This window comes from Vanellus vanellus (genome assembly GCF_965231255.1).
Source record: "Vanellus vanellus genome assembly, chromosome: 21".
Taxonomy (NCBI): Eukaryota; Metazoa; Chordata; class Aves; order Charadriiformes; family Charadriidae; genus Vanellus; species Vanellus vanellus.
In genome coordinates this window covers 7,647,926-7,666,167 of record NC_138926.1, presented here as the reverse complement: position 1 = coordinate 7,666,167, position 18,242 = coordinate 7,647,926, and the positions used below count along the sequence as shown (strand labels likewise).

The 18,242-nt window shown below is 43.4% G+C and overlaps 1 protein-coding gene across 2 annotated transcripts in view; it reads right to left on the bottom strand.

The window, feature by feature from the left end:
• Window positions 1–1,252: 1,252 nt before the first annotated feature.
• The window catches only part of NCAM1 (neural cell adhesion molecule 1), a gene marked incomplete at its 5' end in the record, with an annotated part of 137,338 nt that continues 120,348 nt past the window's right edge, over window positions 1,253–18,242 (bottom strand). Inside the window, 4 exons of one of the 2 annotated variants that reach the window (XM_082493942.1) lie at window positions 1,253–1,589; window positions 4,433–5,215; window positions 7,042–7,158; window positions 7,578–7,785. In XM_082493942.1, coding sequence (XP_082350068.1) covers window positions 1,469–1,589; window positions 4,433–5,215; window positions 7,042–7,158; window positions 7,578–7,785 — 1,229 coding nt within the window. In that variant the 3' untranslated portion in view covers window positions 1,253–1,468. The remainder of the gene's footprint in view (window positions 1,590–4,432; window positions 5,216–7,041; window positions 7,159–7,577; window positions 7,786–18,242) is intronic. The other variant, XM_082493943.1, reaches the window with a different exon arrangement.

Genomic DNA, 18,242 nt, shown 5'->3' with positions numbered 1-18,242 from the left:
GGGTCTTGCATGCTGCCAAGCACCCTTGTGCAAAAAGTCTTTGCTTTTAAATCAGATTTCTAGGGTCAAAGAAAATGGTATTTACTGACATACCAAGGAGGAATTGATATAGTCAAACATCCAAGATGAGACCAGACCAGCCCTAACTGTACAATCTCCCTTCTGCTTCTCAAAGCTCCAGGAGGGTTCCATGAAGGAAAGAGGAGAATGTCCTAAAAAAGCAGAGATGATATTTCTCTTATGCAGTCAGGCCCAGGTCCAGCAAGGGACTTAAACTCTTACTAAATTTAAGTATAGAAGGACTCTCACCAGCAACTCTTGTTCCAAGTTAAGCGTGTGTTGACGTGGATTGCTGGATAAAGACCTTGATTGGTGACGAGTGGTTTGGATACCCCCCACCCACCCAAAAAAACCCAAACCAAACCCCAGCATTACTTTTCTTCTTACTCCAGTAAGAAATAATAATAATAATAATAACAATAATAATAATAACAATAATTAAGAAAAGATAAAGGGGAAACAACTACTGTAAACATCCATGTTTTAAAATGTCTCCCTTTGCAAAGCAAGCATGCTCCTAACCTAGTATCTATAGACTGGATTGACTTAAAAAAAAAAAAAAAGAGGCAGCTATTTTACACATAAATTTAAACACAACAAAAGTTAAAAAAATATTTGTCAATTGTAAACACTGGAAAGAACAAAAGTTGGCAAAAATTAACATAAAATTTAAAGAAATGTAGAGTCTGAATACTGCAAATTGAAATATATCCCCGGAGCTGCAATTTCGGCATTCTTCCTAAAATAGGCAATAATAAAACCCAAATAAATGTCTAATGTGGAGAACAGAATTCAGTCACAAAGAGCTCAAGACACTTTGCATACTGAACAAATACAAGGTGAACAGAAATTATAACTTATTTATGAGGCTTTACATATTTCAAACTCGACTGAAAAGTATAAAAATAAATTGTGGACTTTGTTCATTAAGTACCAGCTGTACCAAGTAGTACAGCGGTTATATCTGCTATACTAACGAAGGAAACAACAGGGTCTTTTTTTTTTTTGTCTTTTTTTTGTCTTTTTTTTTTTTTTTTTTTTTGTCTAGGAGTAGTTGATTTTGAGCTTCCCAACCACGCTGCAAATGGTATTTGCAATTTTGCTGCTTTGAATATACGCAGGGTCACCTAAGCCCTGATTTGGTTACGGGTTTAACCCTGTTTTTAAAATGTATTACTTTTAAAAAGCAAGTGCACAACAAATAGAACCTTTCTAGAAATCTTTAAAAATAAAAAAAAGAAAAAGAAAAGAAAAGAAAAAGAGAGATTCCCACCCTCCCCCCATTTATGCATTTTCTGGTTTGTTTGTTTTTTAAAAAAAGGCAACAGACACTAGAGGAATGAGATGTGTTTTGTGTTTTAAATGCTTGGGTGAAGTTGTTCTGTCATTTGTTTTCATCTGTCGCTGATCATGCTTTGCTCTCATTCTCATTTGTTTGTGTGGCTTCGTTAGGGACCGTCTTGACTTCTGCTGGAGGTGTCTTAGTTTCCGTTGCTTGCACTTCAGATTTCTCTTCTACTGGGATTTTCCTGAGGAAGAATCACAAAAACGGCACAGTTTAGAGACAGAGAAATCTTTCTCTTGCTGAATTAGTGATAAGGAAAGAATATGTTTCTGGAAACAAGCAAATATATTGCCTTGCTAGAGAAACATGAGCATTCCCAATGCAGAAATAAGTAAAACCACACTCACCCCCCGCCCCAGCTTCATTTTTAGCTCTAGTGAAATCTTTTTTTTAAATTTTCCTCTTGCCTGAGTAGGATGAGGTCTCAGGCTGCACCGGAAACACAAAGTGTGTTGTGGTGTGAAAAAAGGAGAAAAAGGGAAAACTCACAGCTGTAAAGGAATTTGAATTTACCATTCCTCATCTATGTCACCCAAATGTCCTACTAAAACAGACTGCCATTTTAGCAGAAAATCTTTTTCCCTACAGGAAGCAGGAAGTCAGTCCCAGAATTTCCCAGTACACATGGCAGGAAGAGAAAAGCAGGAGGAGTGAATTTTGTCAAACGCATTTTCCAAGTGTAAGGGAGTTCAACACCTTCACAGGCTAAAGCTCAGGTTCATCAGCCTGTCTTTCGGCACTTTACTGGAGAATCAGAGAAGCCTGTTTGCCCAATGCTCTCATGGTCATGAGAAGTGCCACACAAGGCTAATCTGGCGGCCTCCCTGAAGAAGTGTCCAGTCCAGCCCATTAGCCGCAAAGTTAGTCTGCGATGGCTGCGATCTTAACTCACCCTGACGACCAAGCGAGATGCATATAAGCCTATGGTTGCAATCCTGATTTGCGCCAAGGGAAGCAGATGAGCACCACAGGCAGAAGGCGGTGGCTGGATTGGCAGAAAGAGCATAGCTCTGCGTTCCACCATACCAAGAATTCATTTACATGGCACAGACCAAGTTGCATTAATTCAGTCGAAATGTTTCCTTACTACGGGAAAACCATTTCCTACCTCCTTTCAGCTCAGTACCAGATCACAATTCTCTGTTCTGTTTGTCTCGCTGTAGCACCCAGCATGACAGGGCAGTGGCTTTAGGTACCGTGAACTGAAGTGAACGTGGATTTCTCTGCTTGGGAGCAGCCAGCTGCACCCGTCAGCTGCCTGGCTCCCTCCAACCCTAGTGCGCCTGCTGTGATGCCCAGACTCTCCGGGAAGGGCCAGATGCGCCAGAGCTGTGTGGGGCACAGGGCAGTGCTGTGGAACAGTCGCACGGCAGGAACGTCTCCTGATTTAAGGGAGGACAGGAGCACAGCAGGGAGGGAGGGAGGCCAGAGCCGTAAGATGTAAAGGCACCTGAATAATACAGTAAAACAGCGTGGGTTTTCACTCAGATCTGGAAAAGAGCCTGGTTCTTGGTTCTACAGTGTCCGACTGACTGCTCTTCTGTGAGTGCTAATACACATTGCAATTACAGTGTCAAAGCCAACGATCAAGGCCAGTGCTTTATTTTGGATTAAATACAAACTTCCAGAAGGAGGTAACTTTCCTGGAGATGTGGGGATGGAAAAAGTTCTAACCAAAGCCGTGACTTAGAGTATGTCTCTAGTGTGGTTGCTCTAGCATAGCCTACATTTATCTGAGTGAGCTGTAAACCTAGCTCTAGAACAGCTAGTTTGGTTCTTGGCAGCAGTCTAGCTGACACTGCAGATCCCAGTGTCCTCAATACACTTTTCTTTGCAAAAGCTGACGACGCAGTGTGAACTCAGTCTTTTGGTTTTTGGAGCTGCTCCCACAACAAATCCGAGCTGCCTTTTCAGGGCTCTTTCTCGTGACAAAGCACAGACCCCGCTCAGGCAGGGAAGAGAAGATACTCCTTATATTTCATCCTGCCTCTATCAACACATGGTGTCCAAATAGGAAGCCAGAAGGAACAGGGACCTTAGGTACTTGTCCCCTCAAGGGTGGCTTATCCATTTTCAATCAGCCTTTTTCCATCACCCTTTTTCCAGGCTTCTGTGCTCATGGCTCTGTCAGTAACTGCCATCCAAATCGACACAGTAAGAGTGTTCTTGTCCAACATCTGCACAACAGCTGGGGACCCTCCCCCCAAGTTACCCAGGTGAGGACTTCATGCTTCTTTCACCCTCCAGTTACAGTGTCTCCTGCCAAACCCAAGGCGCAGTACTCGTCTCAGCTGAGGCGAGTAGTTCCTGTCCAGATGGCATAAGGCTCCAAAGGACCCCCGGGGTTGTCCTGCCTAGGAGCATGCTGATGCTCTCTGAATAAATCAGCTGGGTAAAGAGGAGAGCCGGTTCAGTGGATGGAAACTCATCTCTGATATACCAGGACAGCACACTGCCAAGTTATCCTGGCCCGACTGTGCTGTGACTGCTCCCCCTCTCTCAGACAGGATCACATTGCCTTATCCTTTTGCCAGTTTAGGGACAAATCCAGAGGTACCATGCTTTTGAAGTTTCACATGGCACTAGTTTCTGCCCTGCCTTAGGCTGAAATAAGTTCTGAAGGGCTCCACTGATCTGTTATGAAATGGAATTTGGATGGCTGTGCTCACTGAACTGCGGGAACCCAGCACCTGTGAGGACAGCAGCTCCTTTGCATCAAACTCAACTGTTTCTGATCTCTTTCATAAAAGAATAACCTACTATAGACACAGCTGCCTAAAAGTCTAAAGCATAACACATTTATGATAAATTCCTGGGCTTGTCTTTTCTCTGCTTCCCTGGCACAGCCTATTCCTGCTTTCCTCCTGGACCTTTAACGCCAAGCCCCGGTTAGCTGGTTCACAGGTGAGTTAGTTTGCTAAGGAAACAATGAGATTAGTTAAGAGAACACCCAACAAGAACACAGCACAAGCACCAGTGCACAAGGGACACAGCACACAACCAACAGAAGATTAAAGGCAGCCATACTCGGTCTTTGCAGGTGCAGCAGGTACAGAGCTGTCTGCAGGGGAAGAAGCAAGCTCGCGAGCTTGCCCGCTAGTCACACTGGCGGGAGTAGTAGTGCCAAGAGCTGCAAAAACATCCTTTGCAAGATCAATGTCTGGTGTCTTGAAGGTCCCTTCGTCCATTTTAAAGTCCTCATTCTGTGAGGGGTTTGTGGTGCTGCCTGAAGCAGCCTCGCTCTTCAGATTGCTTGGGTTCTTGGTTGTTTCTGTTGGGCTCTTCACCGTACTGGGCTGCACAGCTTCCTTTTCAGGGCTCTTGGTGCTTGAGACCTCCTGCTTGGGCTCTGAGGGAGCTGGAGGGCTAGTGAGGTTTGCAGGGCTTGGGGCAGCTGGCTTGTTACCAGCTGCCACTTTGGAGGTCTCGGCCACGTTAGCAACAGCACTGGGGCTGAGCACTGCACCTTGGTTGGACAGGACACTTGAAGACAAATTATTAGTAGCCGGAGCAGAGCTTGGGGTATCGCTGAGATCAACAAGGGGGGCCACTTTGGGGGTGGAGGAGGGTGGTGGTGAAGAGACTGAGGCGGCTGCCCCTTTGGCTGGAGTAGCCTGGCCAGGTGACATGGAGTTTGAGTCAGGGATGGCCATGGCTGGCGGGGCAATACTGGAGGTCAGTGTAGTGGTCTCGCTGGTGGGGCTGTTCTGAGCAGTGGCAAAGGTTTCAGTGATAGTGTCAGAGTTAGTGGTGCCCGTAGTTACAGAAGGCAGCATGTCCTCAACAGTAGCTGCGGTATCAGCGGGGTGCCTGTGAAGAGGACAGGAGTAGAAGAGAAATAGAGACAATGAAGCCTGTAAATGACAGGAGAGGAAAGGGGAGCAGAGAGTAAGAGTGAGAAGGCGGGTGGCTGAAGCAGCAGCAGCATGGCACATGGTTAAAACACACACAGAACACAGAGCGGTACTCGGAGGAGCAGAAACCTTTCAGAGGTCAAATGTGCAAAGGGTAGCAGGGGCTGATGGGATGACCAAAGAATAACTAGGAAGAGAAAAAGAGCAAAGAGGACAAATCCTTTGGGAATGGCTTGCTCCTGCAGATTGGTTCAAGTCTTAGCCAACTGTAACCCTGTCAACTTGCAGAGACTCTTCTCTTTTAGCCTAACTTTCCTCTCAGCCTCTTCCACCCAACCTCACAAAGAAGCTTGCTACCAGTTCCCTGAGCTTGCAGCCTTGTGCCATCTGTCACCACGCAACAAGGTCCCCGAGTAGGACTCCTGAATCCAGTCCCTCACCTTGGCCCTGTCCTTTTGCCTGCAAGACTAAGGCCTTCATCAAACTGCACAGAATTCTTTTTCTCACACCTGCATGTAATGCACGTATATATATATATATATATGTACATACATGCAGCTTTGAGGTGATGTTTTCTGCCCTTTTGACCAGATTCCAGCCTGTTGTGTTAGCTAGAATAAGGTTTGCTTTAGGACAATACCTGACAGCCTAACTGTGCTTTAGCAGTCATGATGTAGCAGTGGTTGCCTTAACAAGTGCATGGATCCGAGGCTAGAAAAACAAATGGTTTATTCCATGAGAAGCCAGCGTGCCTGAGAACACCTCAGGCTTACTAACAGAGAGAAAACCTTCATAGAGGAGGATAATTGAGTTAAAACTCTGTTAAAACTAGCCAAGAAAATCAGGACAATATAATCCCAGCTGTTCCTCAGTGCTGCACGTCTGCATTTCAGTGCTGCTTGTGGACGTAGCCTACTTTCTCCTCTCACCTCACAGAGACAGAGACATTTAACCAGTGGGTCCCACTGCTAACATAATCAAAGGAGGTGAGCAGTACGCAGGTGGAAGAGACTGACCACCTCACCACTGTGATGCCTCTGCTGAAGGAAAGGAACCAAACTTGTTCCTTTGGGTTCCTCACCTAAATATTAACAAGCATTTCAGCAGCCTCCTAAAGTGAATTCCTCCCAATACTACTCCAGAAGCTGTGGAGTAGTACTCAGAGGACACTAGAACTGCAGCCATTGAGGAATGAACTTAATACAGACAGTGGGCAGTACTTAAACCTTGCCAATCCCAGCTAACGTGGATTCGCAGACTCAGGACCCTAACAAATTCTCCAGTATAAACGAAGCTCATGGGTAGCTGTCAGCCTTCTCACAGAACGATGAGACTTGCCATGCCTCTCCTAACATCCAGAGCATAGCTACTCTGCTGCTATTGGTAGACACAACTGCTTTCACCACGGGGTGTTCAAGCACTCATCCAGCATTTCTAGGGCAGAGCTCACGCAGGAGTCGGTGCTAGCTGCGGGCTGCTTTTGCTCCGGATCCTTTGCAGTGAAGCCAGACAGATGCCTGATCTACATGCTGGACAGGACTGACAGAGACAGGCCTTTTCAAGCAACGTTGCTTTACTCCCCTTCCAGTGCTGGAAATAGGAGTCACTGAATCTTGGGGAAGAGAGGAGGTGTCTCCTTACTGGTATGTCACAAACAAAGTGTGGAGAGTTTACCTTTCTTCTTCTCTTCCTGCCCTAAGTCATGGGCACAAGAGATCAGGGATTAAGGCAACTGAGGGCAATGTATTGACCCTGTGCTAAGACCAACTAATGTCAACATACTCTGGCTCCGTCAGCGGGGTGGTCTCATTGGGCTCTGTGTGTTTTCCCCCATCGTGGTTGGGGGTCCGCTCCTCTTCAGTCCGCACCTCCACGATAGGCTCCTTGGACTCGTCTTTCCTGTAACAAGGGAATTGCATGGAGATTGGTTCCCATTCACACTAGGTGTCCTTCTGCAAAGACATGCTGTAAATGAAGATAGTAAATGACAGAAACAGATTGGACTAAACAGCAGATTACTTCTTTTTGTCACTCCTCCTTCCGCTTATTACCTACCGCACAGAAGGTAATACCGTGATGTCCAGTATTTGGGCCAGCCATTTGATGGCTACTTACAGGAATAGGACAAAACCAGAAACAGCTGAAAAAACCCCTTTCCTGGAAATATAAAGGAGAACCAGCATGGCCCCAGATCTTTTCAGTACCCCCCCCATCAGAGATGAAAAACCCAGAACTCCCTAAAACAGTTTCTCTTCTGGAGCTGCTGAGGGGACACGCTGATCAACAGAAGGAGCAATATAAGTGATGACAGTACTCACGAGAAGGCGGCTTTGCCCTCCTCCATGTCTTTGCCCTTGGCTCCTGGACCGGATTTGCCACATAAGTTGACAGCAATGCACATCAGCAGGCCACACTTGTTCAGGAAGTAGCAGGTGACATCCACAGCCACCAGGAGCAGCACAAAGATAACAATGAGAATGCCTACGATGGCAGCAGTCCCAAGGCCGGATGTAGGGCTAGTGCTGGCTTTAGAGATCAAAAAGAGAAGAAAAGAAAGCATTGTAGTTAAAAGGAGAGTTGGGGTAGTTACAGCTCAAATTTGGCTATGCTTAGGTTGCAAGCATGGGAAACTTAGAGAAAGTACACCCTCCCTCTAGCAACCTTGAGCTATAACCAGCAATCCTAAAGACATGCAGGACAATCTACCTGAAAAGACAGATTCACTCAGACCTAATGGGGCTTTTCCCGTCTCTGTCGGGCTAAGGCCTGGAAAGCAAATGGCAAAAACCTCTTCTACTGTAGCATATACCCAGCTGGAACTCTGAAGGGCTCCTGTTTCCCTCCACTACTTCCTCAAGATGAAGGCTGAGTCTAGGGTCCAGAGTGACTTTGGCATTGCCAGCCTGGCACAAGTAAAGCCTACACTCTCTAGCATGACTTGCCCCGGTGGGACACAGAATACTAGGTGATACCTGTGGTGCCTTAGTGTTGATTAGTCCCTTATGTGGTGAAAACGAAAGGAGGAATGAAAACCCTTCCTGTTGCTCAGGTAAGACCCTGCTATCCAGAACTGACAAGTGGTAAGCTTTTCCTGCCTTAGCCAGAGATAGCTGAGCTCATCAGCGAATGCTCTAGGAGTGTTTTGGCTCAGGTACGTACAGCAATCCAAGTAGCCTTCTGAGGACGCAGATGGTAAAGCTAGGCAGACTGTCACTCTGTTAACATTGTCCTGCTCACAGCAGCTGCCCGCTCCACCACACCCAATCTCCACCAAGTTTCCCCAGCTATAGAATAGAAAGAAATACCTTGCTTTTTCCAGTAGACAAAAGGACAGCAGGTGAGAGGTGGTGATGGAGGCCTAGAAAATGCATGGGGTTGCCCATATAGTACTTACTTCAGGGAAGCACCTTTAACTTTCTACCTGCTTGTAAAATGCTGAGTACTTTCTTAGAAACAGGGAGTGGATAAACGCATCAGTTAATCCTATCAAAGCGTTTGATCATCACAAAACCAACAGGAACAGCCTTGAATGTTGCCAGCTAGCTGCAGCTTCCCAGTCTCTTACTATCATACCCTAAACACAAGCTACTTTTTGTTCCCGTGGTTTTATTCAGAATAATTCTTCCCATGCTGCTGATCTGCAGGCAGAGTATTTGGCTGCTGGCTCATACAGTTCAGCACCTATTTAGAGGTACCAAACTACTCAAAACAAGCTTGCTAGTTTCCGCTGTCACATAATCTGCCTCTCGCTGTGGGACTGTGCACTCAGCAAAGGCCTGTGCGTCTGACAGAGCTGCTTACTGATGCTTCCTGAGACAGCAGAACAAGAGCAGCAAGTCTGTCATTGTCCGTAGGAGTATTTTGGGGTTTTTTTTCCCCTTCAATTAAAATGCAATTCTCTTCATTTCTAATGCATTTTTTTTACTGCTGGATGTCACAACCCTCAAACACTCAGAATGTTTTCTTTGCAGAAAAGCCCAACAAAGCACCTCTTTCCACTCAGCCTGATCTATGTTGACTTTGACAGGTGGAGAGATCATTTCCAGGGCTCACACACAGAGCACCATAACCTCTGCCACAGATTTTATTACTTAAAAATAGGAGACAGGATATCCTTAGCATGAGGCAGATAAGCGTTGTTTCATTTTGTGACCCTGATATGTATTAGGGAATTCAGATTCCAACAGGAGAGTTTCTTTCTGCATTTGACTGTATCCAAAAGCCATTCTGAGGCACCCAACTCTGACACTTACATCACAAGTCCATCAAATGTTCAGCAGAACATTTGTGCCACAGACCAGACCCCTGCCAGCACCTTGCAGCAAGCTGCATAATTAAATTAATCACCCTCCGATGCATGCAGGGAGTGAGTGAGGAGGTCATGTATTTTCCCTCTTCTAATGTATTCAGGATTCTTGCATGGATTATTCAATAATTAACATGTACCTGTTCACACCAGCTCCTGGAGAAAAAGCTAAACGTGTCAAACTTTTCTTCCCATCTACATCATCTTTCTGGGAATGAGCTCCTTGGCAGGCTAGTAAAGGTGCACACAGGAAAGCATCACAGACAGGATTACAGGATAATAGTTTCTTCTTGTGCCTCCAAAATATACCTCATCTCAGTCACCAGAGCTGGAGCGAGACAAAGTATTTTGTCCTGGGATAGATGGAGTTTTCCCATGAGCTAGAAGACCTCTTCCGGAAAATTCTGTGATTCCATTCAAACAAAGCAAAGACTCCTACTCTTTGTTTCCTCTCCCCGCCAGCTTTTGCAAGACCTGTCAGTATCAGCTATAAGCTCCTCAAGGTCAGGAATTATTTGTGGCATAAACCACATCAATAGCCTTATATATTGCCAACATCTTGTCTGTGAACCACTGTACACGGCCCATGTGAACTGCAAGAACAACTGCAAAAAATGCAAACCCATTAGGACAATCACAGGGTCTGCCTCTGGGGTGCAGCCAGAGCTTCGGAGTCCTCAGCAGGCAGTGCAGCAGCGGCTGTTTTCAAGCGCTTTAGTGTGTACACATGGTATTAGACTTGGGTAAGCTTCTTTACATGAATAGTAAGGAAGGAACTAATTTCTTCCCCATGCAAGAGTCAGTGTGCTGTGCCACTGGAGATCAAAAGGTTCAGGCATTCCCATGGGAACCTGGGCCAGTGTGTTACCATTTCACTTCTGGCAGTACCAAGGAACATATATAAACAGGGATGCAAGGAGCTGGAAATGAAAGAGTACCTCTGTCTGTGGCATCGGTATGACTAACGTGGGAAAGCTGTTCAGAAAAGATGCTGAGGAAGATGACAATTCAGGGAAATGTCACCATCATGGTTGAAGAATTAAAAAAAAAAAACCTTGGGAAACTCAGTCAATGTGACTTCAAAAAAGAAATGTGCAGGGATGAATTAGGTCATTGTAGCCTTATATGCAGCAGAATAGTACATACACTAAAGGCACTTTATTTGAACGAAGATACAACAAGATTCAAAAGCTGGAAACAAGGTGGATGAGTTTAGGGTAGGAATAACGTATGAAATTTTAACAAAAATTCCAAACGAGAGCAGAATTTTGTATCTTTCTCCATCAAATTTGGTTGAATAGAAATCCGCTTCACTTCCCAAACAGGGGTTTTATGCAGATTATTTAGCACTACTGCAGAAAAGCCTGTCTGAATACTCACCTGTCACTATTTAAAGTTAGTAACAGAAAGCAAAAAAGGAAGAAAAAGATGGTTTTTGTTCCAAGCAACATCTGCCATTCCACTTAAAATTACAATGGCGGGTTCTTTACGTTTATGTGTCCATGTCTGTGCATTTCTGTGACTAGAGCTTGAGATGCAGAGTATTAGTTCTCTGCTAGTTATAGCCCTTGGCAAGCACTACAATCCATTGGGACAGCAGACGCTCTGTCCTTCCAAAAAATCCCCTGCAAGTACCAGACTCCTCAAAATGACTGATCTTGGTAATTACAATGTGTACGATGGAGAAAGTGTCAGACTTCTACTCAGAGACTCCGTGATTTGATCTACAGCCTGTTTAAATTTTGCTTTTACGTAGCTTCCATCAGCTTCTTGCGAGGCACTGAAAACACAAAGGTAACATGAACAAAAACCTAAATGTTCACAGACAGAAAATCTGAAAATCGCTGTAGGTATCCCAGCTTTTATGAAACTTGTCCAAACCACAAGCACATTATCAGATAACCTGCAAGGCTCTCCTCACACGAAAGGTTAGAAAAGATCAGATATCACAGAGAAAAGATAGTTTCATGACTAACACGACAGATAAAGATGTTCAAACCTCTGTTTTGCCACCAATTTTCTCTGTGACCCCAAGCATCCCTTAAACAGTAAAGCTTCAGCCACTACAACTGCCAAAGATTTGCTGAAGCCAATATAACCAAGAGTTCGTAGCAAAGATGTGCCCGCTATCCTTCCACTTGCCCCTATCTTTTACGTTTGGGAAGCGAGGACATAAACTATTTCCAATGCTACGCCAGGACGGCTCCTATATAAATACAAAATAATTCTGAATATCCTCAGAAGTCCACTTGGTTTAACTAGCATGAAGATACAGTTCTAACCCAGACTGCTGTGGTCTTGCAGCCACAGAAAATGATCTGCAGCTGATCCACAAAATTGCAAAGAGCACCCAAGGTACATCGAGTGACTGTGCTGTCAATGAAACTTCAACACGAAGTGCTGCAGGACAGCAGTCCACAAGAACTGCTGTAACCTGGTAGTAGACTGACTGGCCCTGAAATTTTGGAACCCACTGCACAAGGTTATAAAATCCACCAAGCACTACCCTTCCAATTTCTGCTATGATAGCTACGAAAGAACTCTTTTCTCTCTAAACACCCGAAGAGGAGCTACTGAATAGGTACAAGTCTCCCTTCCTTGTTTCCTCCCTCCCTTCCAAACCACTACCTTTCCTGCTCTGCCCCAGGGAGCACGAGCAGCTACCATAGGAAGGGCTGCCAGGAAGAAGAGTATGGAGGTGGGGAGAATAAGGGCAAATCTGCCCTTGTTCTTGTGCTATTCTCAGATTTTAGGTTTCAGACAACGAAACCGCGCCAAGGTAATCGCCTGCACTGTTTGGGTTTTTTTCTGGGCTAGTACAAAAGCTCTGCAATTTTCAGTAACTTTCAAATCTCTTCCACTAGTTCTGGTTTTATAAATTCTAATTCATGACATGAATTGATATTCCAAATCTTTCCGAGACTAGCAATAAGGAGGAATAATATAAGAATCCTTAAAAACCCCATGAACTTGGAGGCTGCATTTCTTTTTTTCTGTATATATTCTGTAGAGGGATTTTGGTGTTGCTATAAAATGCTGGAAGCATGTAGTATATTATTCAGTTGCACAGACTGGCACATTTGATTAAATTAAATTGATCTACAAATACTTTAAGAGCTATTCCCTCCATCCTGCAGCTAAATTTATGCTGTATTTAATCAAACTAATATTTAGACACTTAATATCCCTAATGAGTTTGCTGGGGCCTAAAACAATTCAGCATATGAAAGAAGCGTATAAACAAACAGGTTTTTGAGCATCAGCTGCTAACACTGTGTGTACGAGAGTACATGTGTATCACCAGTGAGTGCTACCATGTAAACAGATGGAGGACATTTCTGACCTGATCCAGAGCATGTTCAACCTGACAAGAAGACTTCCATTGATTCCCTTTTGCTGTTCTCAGGACTAAGAGGAATAATACTTCCACAGGTTTAATAATGAAACACAAAATGTTAAAAAATTTCTTGAGGCCTTGATTCTAAAGAAGTGAAGAATTTATTAATTACAAATTATTTTTTTCAATGGAAAATGAGCTTCCTGCAAGACTGACCTTTCTAATCACCCTTATTTTACAGAGTAGAATAAAATGACCCATCAGTTTTACTTTCTGCAACTCTGTACAGACATCAGCCCTGTCTGAGAGAGCAGAACCACTCAGATGTGTCTTCCTAGTGGGGTCTCAGCTAGAGTGTGCAGAGAATGTTCAGGCACAGGCAGACAAAGAGAGAAAAAAGAAATGGAGAGAAGCAGATATGATTTCAGGCATTTCAAAGGTCCTACAATATTTGGCAGAAGAGAGAACGACAAAACAAACAAAAACTCATTTCATGCATCAGAAGAAAAAAACCCAAACCCTAGGAGAAAAGCTATTTGTTCTCAGTGGATGCCAACAGCTTTAATTTGCAAACACTCAGAAGTATCCTTCAAACAAGGGGTGCCACATTTTACAAACCTCATTCTCTCGAACACTCTGCACAATTTATAGCAGAGAAAAGCAACATGCAAGCAACCTTCAATTCAAGTGACAACAGCTTCTGTTTCCACACAGATTTAGGCTCGAAAATTTACGCTTGCTTTTAACTTAGCTACTAGCTGGCAGAAATACGCAGCAGTCTGTGAAGCATTCCTTCCAAGACAAGAGGGCAATGGGTACTTCCCAGGACTACTACTGAACTCCTTTTAGATTGTCACCAAAACTGTGTGGCTTCAGTGGTTCGCTCCTGTTATTTTCCTATGACTGACTTCCTTTACAAGGATGAAAAGGGGGGATAAAAGCATACAAAAAGGAAAAACTGTAAGCAAGGAGTGAGTCACACAAAGATCCTCTTTACAGGAGTAAACCAGACTGTAAATCTGACCAGCTGATCCGAAGTCTAGCCTCTGCCCCAGCTGCCCTGTCACACTACCGCAATGCACACACCCCAGTGCCACTGGCTGCTCGTTCCACTTTACCACCTTCAAGAGTCAGCAGAGCTTCAAAGACTTCTTTTTATCTAACAGAAACTAGGAGGTGTGAGCAATTGCATCTGATCCTGGTGGAGAAGAGCACTATCAAATCAGGCCTTCCTGTAAAACGAAGGCAGCCAAAGGAATGCTTTGACAAACATCTTTGAAAATAGGTAGAGACTTAACAACAAACTGGGGGTACAGCTGCTGGAATCCCATGGGCCATGTGAGATCCTACAAGGCTCTGCAGTTCATCAGACACATGGAAACATCGTTTCTAAGGGTTGAGGTTCCAGTCTTCCTGTAGGTATGACTTGTTCCCACAGAACATGTGCTTGCACGGTTGCATGTGTGCGCTGAGAATCTGAGTGTTTGACCGTCTTCTGGTTCCAGATCTGGATTTACGTCTCATCTCTGAGCACAGAAAAGAGGTGGCTTTTCTGCAAACTTTTATTTTATTTTATTTTATTTACATCAAGAATAAGGCCTGGGACCTTGTCCAGTATTAACTGTCAGACCTCAAGGATCTGACGTATGTCTAGTATCTGACACATTACAAATGTGCATAAACTGGTGGTAAAAATATCAGTTATGCTCCTTATTTTTACAAACCCAGGGAGAGAAGCTCTTTTTGTATATATTCCATGTTGACTGGATTCCAGTTTGCCTTTGAGTATGGGATTCATTTCAAGTAACTTCAGCCACGTAAGCAATCTCTCATGTACTTGTCTGGGCTTTGCGTAGGCACCACAGCCAGCCAGCCGCTCAGAGCATAATGCAGCTCCGCTGCCTTAAACCTCCACCTTCTCCTTGAAGAAGAAGAACAGCCTCCAGAGGTGCTGCTCTCTCTCCACGCAACACTATGTCAAGTTATAGTTTAGGCAGGATAGTTTTAATAACCTATGAATTGGGTGAGATAAATCTCAACCTCAGCTAGTAACCTCTGTCTGTGGATAAGGGGAAACCCATGATACAAGCTGATATCAGATCTACAGATGAACTTAATAAATTCAGCTATAGGGGAAGGTCACACAGCTTTTTAGTATTATGATTACTCTTGCTGTACTTCAGTAACACTAAGGTGTAAACTCAAAAGATCTGAAAAAAAATTCTATACTCTAAAACACTGGACCTGAGGGCATTTTTTAAAGGAAATCCACATGCTTTTGTGTGCAACACCTACACAAAGTTTTCATTTAGATAGAGAAGCAGTTCATTAATCATAATGAACAAGGTCTGAATAAACACAGCGGAGACTTATGTGCAGAGCATAAAATGCATAGTTAGACAAGACTGATGGCAGGGTTTTTTGTTTGTCCCTATTAGAATTTTGTTAGAAAGATTAATCCCATTGCAGACAACTGATAGGTTTTGAGACATTCTGTACAGATGGTTCAACAACTACGTCAACAATTTCATCCTTGGCAACCTCAGGCCCACGCACAGAGAAAGAGAAACCTAGAGGGAGACACACACCCATTTTCAGAAGAGCATCACAGACAAATGGATTTCCCATCACAAAGACAATTCATGAGGGGCCACAGGTTTTTTTTTTGCTGCTGTTGTTTTTTTTTTTATGTTTGTTTTGTTTGTGGTTTTTTTTTTTTTAAGTAAAAACAAGAGGAAAGAAAAAAGTCAACTGAAATTTGTTCAATGAAATGCAATACACAGAACATGGTAAACAAAGATGCATTATATTGCACCAATTTACACCATGGATCAATCCTGTCTGGCAGTGTCACATGCACAGTTAGCCACGAATATTAGTAAGGATCAGTAGTAATAATAATAATAATAATAATAATTTAGCTGGTCAGGTAACTTGATCCAAGCTAATATTTTCTGTTAAAATGCAAGAAAAGGGATCTCTCTATGAAGTTGATAATACAGTAGTGGAAAACCAGAAAATGTTAGATAAACATCCATTGCAAATTTGTATGCTCATGGGCTGAATTATGCCCAGATCCACTATGGGTCATGAGATACTTGACTGCACACAAGGGGCCAATAGAGTCACAAGGATTCAACCACATAAAGAAGAAAGAAGGAAATCTCTTCAGTGTAATATCCACGAGATGTTTATATTCAGACCACCACATCAGGAAAACCTTCTAATGGCCATAAATTTGAATCCACACGCAAAAGCCCACAGAGACATTTGGGCGACCAGTAGGATTATCTCTGACAAGTCTTCTCGCTCTTTTGATAGCCTGTGGGTTTAGATTTGTGGATGGGGCTTTAGAAACCTTTTGCGCAATACAGTGGTGATCAGCACCAGATGTGCAGAGAAATCAGTAAAAAGCAGTGTCTTAAAAGGCTTTCAATATTGTACCTTCCTTTGATAAAAAACAGCAAGCAAACAACAACAAAAATCTTTCTTTACATCCATTAAAAAGGGCAAATTCATTACAAGTAACAAAAAACATTAAGAGAAAAAACTTGGCTTAAACTTTTTTTCCTTGTTACAAAATACTGACTCTCAAATTAAACATTTTGTTTTTTAAATGTTCTGGTTGGGTTTTTTTTTGTTTTTGTTTTTGTTTTGTTGTGTGGTTTTTATTTTCTTTCTTCCCCCGCCCCCCCCGAACTGACGTGATCCTCTGAAGCAAAGTTATCTGCTTTCATGCCTTGGTGGGACCCAGGCCTTTTCAAGCAAACATTGCTTTATTTTATTTTAAGTTTCTAACAGAGCAAAAGCAGAGTCACTGCAGAAAGAAGCAATGAAACAAAGGAGAACGACGTTGATGGACTTCCCAAGGTCGCTGCAGGTGCCAGACAATGGTTCCCAGGAGGGGAAAATATGGTTGTTTAAAAACAAATTTGGTGCATGTGGCAAGCGTGGATGTTTCCCCGTGAGATCCAAGGTGACATGTATGACGACAGACATAGGAAAGGAGTAAGGGGAAGAAGGGAGAGGGGAGGGAAGAAAGGACGAGGAAGAAAAAGAAAGAAAGAGAGAAAGAGAGAAAAATAGATAAAAAAAATTAGGTCATAAATACAGAAAACATAAGAATCAAAGGTTTATTTAATTTCGTAAATTAAAATGGCCAAAGGTTAAAGAGGAGCATTAGCACATTCAGACTGACAAAAGGGCTGGTTCAAAAGCTCAGCAATGTCCAAAGCTGCAGAGCAGGGTCCAAGTCAGGGTTTATGGGGTTCGCAAGCAAATGAGATTAAAAATGATGGAACAGAAGGCTCAGCGAGAAACACAAGAAAATGGTTATCTGGTATTTGAAAGGACAACACTGCCTTCTGGATATTAAAAAAAGGAAAAGCTTTTGTGTGGCAGACAATCCACCTGCCTGTCCAAGTCCTTCCCCCAAAGCCTGTTGTACCAAGGGCTTGGATAATAGATCCAGGTGAGTAAAACCCAGGAAAACTAACAATGTCTCAAGAATACAGGACTAACTTTTCCATTTAGCCCTCCAGCTGCTTGTAAACTACTCAAATGCAATTATTATTATTACTGAAAAGAATACCCTTATCCTTACAACCACTTTAAGGACACTGTACAGATGATGTTAACAAAGGACTCTACATAATAAATATACATTTTGTCCGCAGGAAATTCCTAGCTATTACTGTCAAGCAAAGCAATGCCATGTTAGAGGCATTGGCTCTGACTTATATGTAGCTCATTTTGAAATCAAAATGTAAAAGCTAAACACCATGAAAACCAGACGAGATGCTAAAGGAAAGTAATACACAGAGCCTCTTCCCTACTGCAATTTGGCATACTTGCCTTCATTTCAGTAGAGGCCTTTGGACTGCATGTCCAAAAAAATCCAGCCTGCCCTCTGGAAATACTTTCTGCAACATTTTTGTTTGGGGATCAGCTCAGGGAACCAAAGGGTCTGGAAACACCTTGTAAGGCCTAATAGAAACCAAAGTTCTCTATAAAATGAAAAAATAACAAAACCTACAGACAGAGTCACAAATCCAGCATAGCCAGCAGTACTCATTTCGCTGCACAGTGCTCTACTTGCCCCTGAACTGGAGCACGTTCTTTCTGAGAGGCAACTGCATCCATCTGTTGGGTCAATCCTGCAGGAAATTTGCACTCCGAAACGACTGCTTTTCAAAGTGCTTCCGACAATTCCAAGTGCAACATTTTGAGTGGCAGCCTCAAATCCTGATTCCTCCTACGCTTCAAACCAGACTAAGGGAGGAATAATTGCAGAGAGGCCGAAGAAGTTACACCTGTAATAGCAAACTGGGCTGTCTCTTC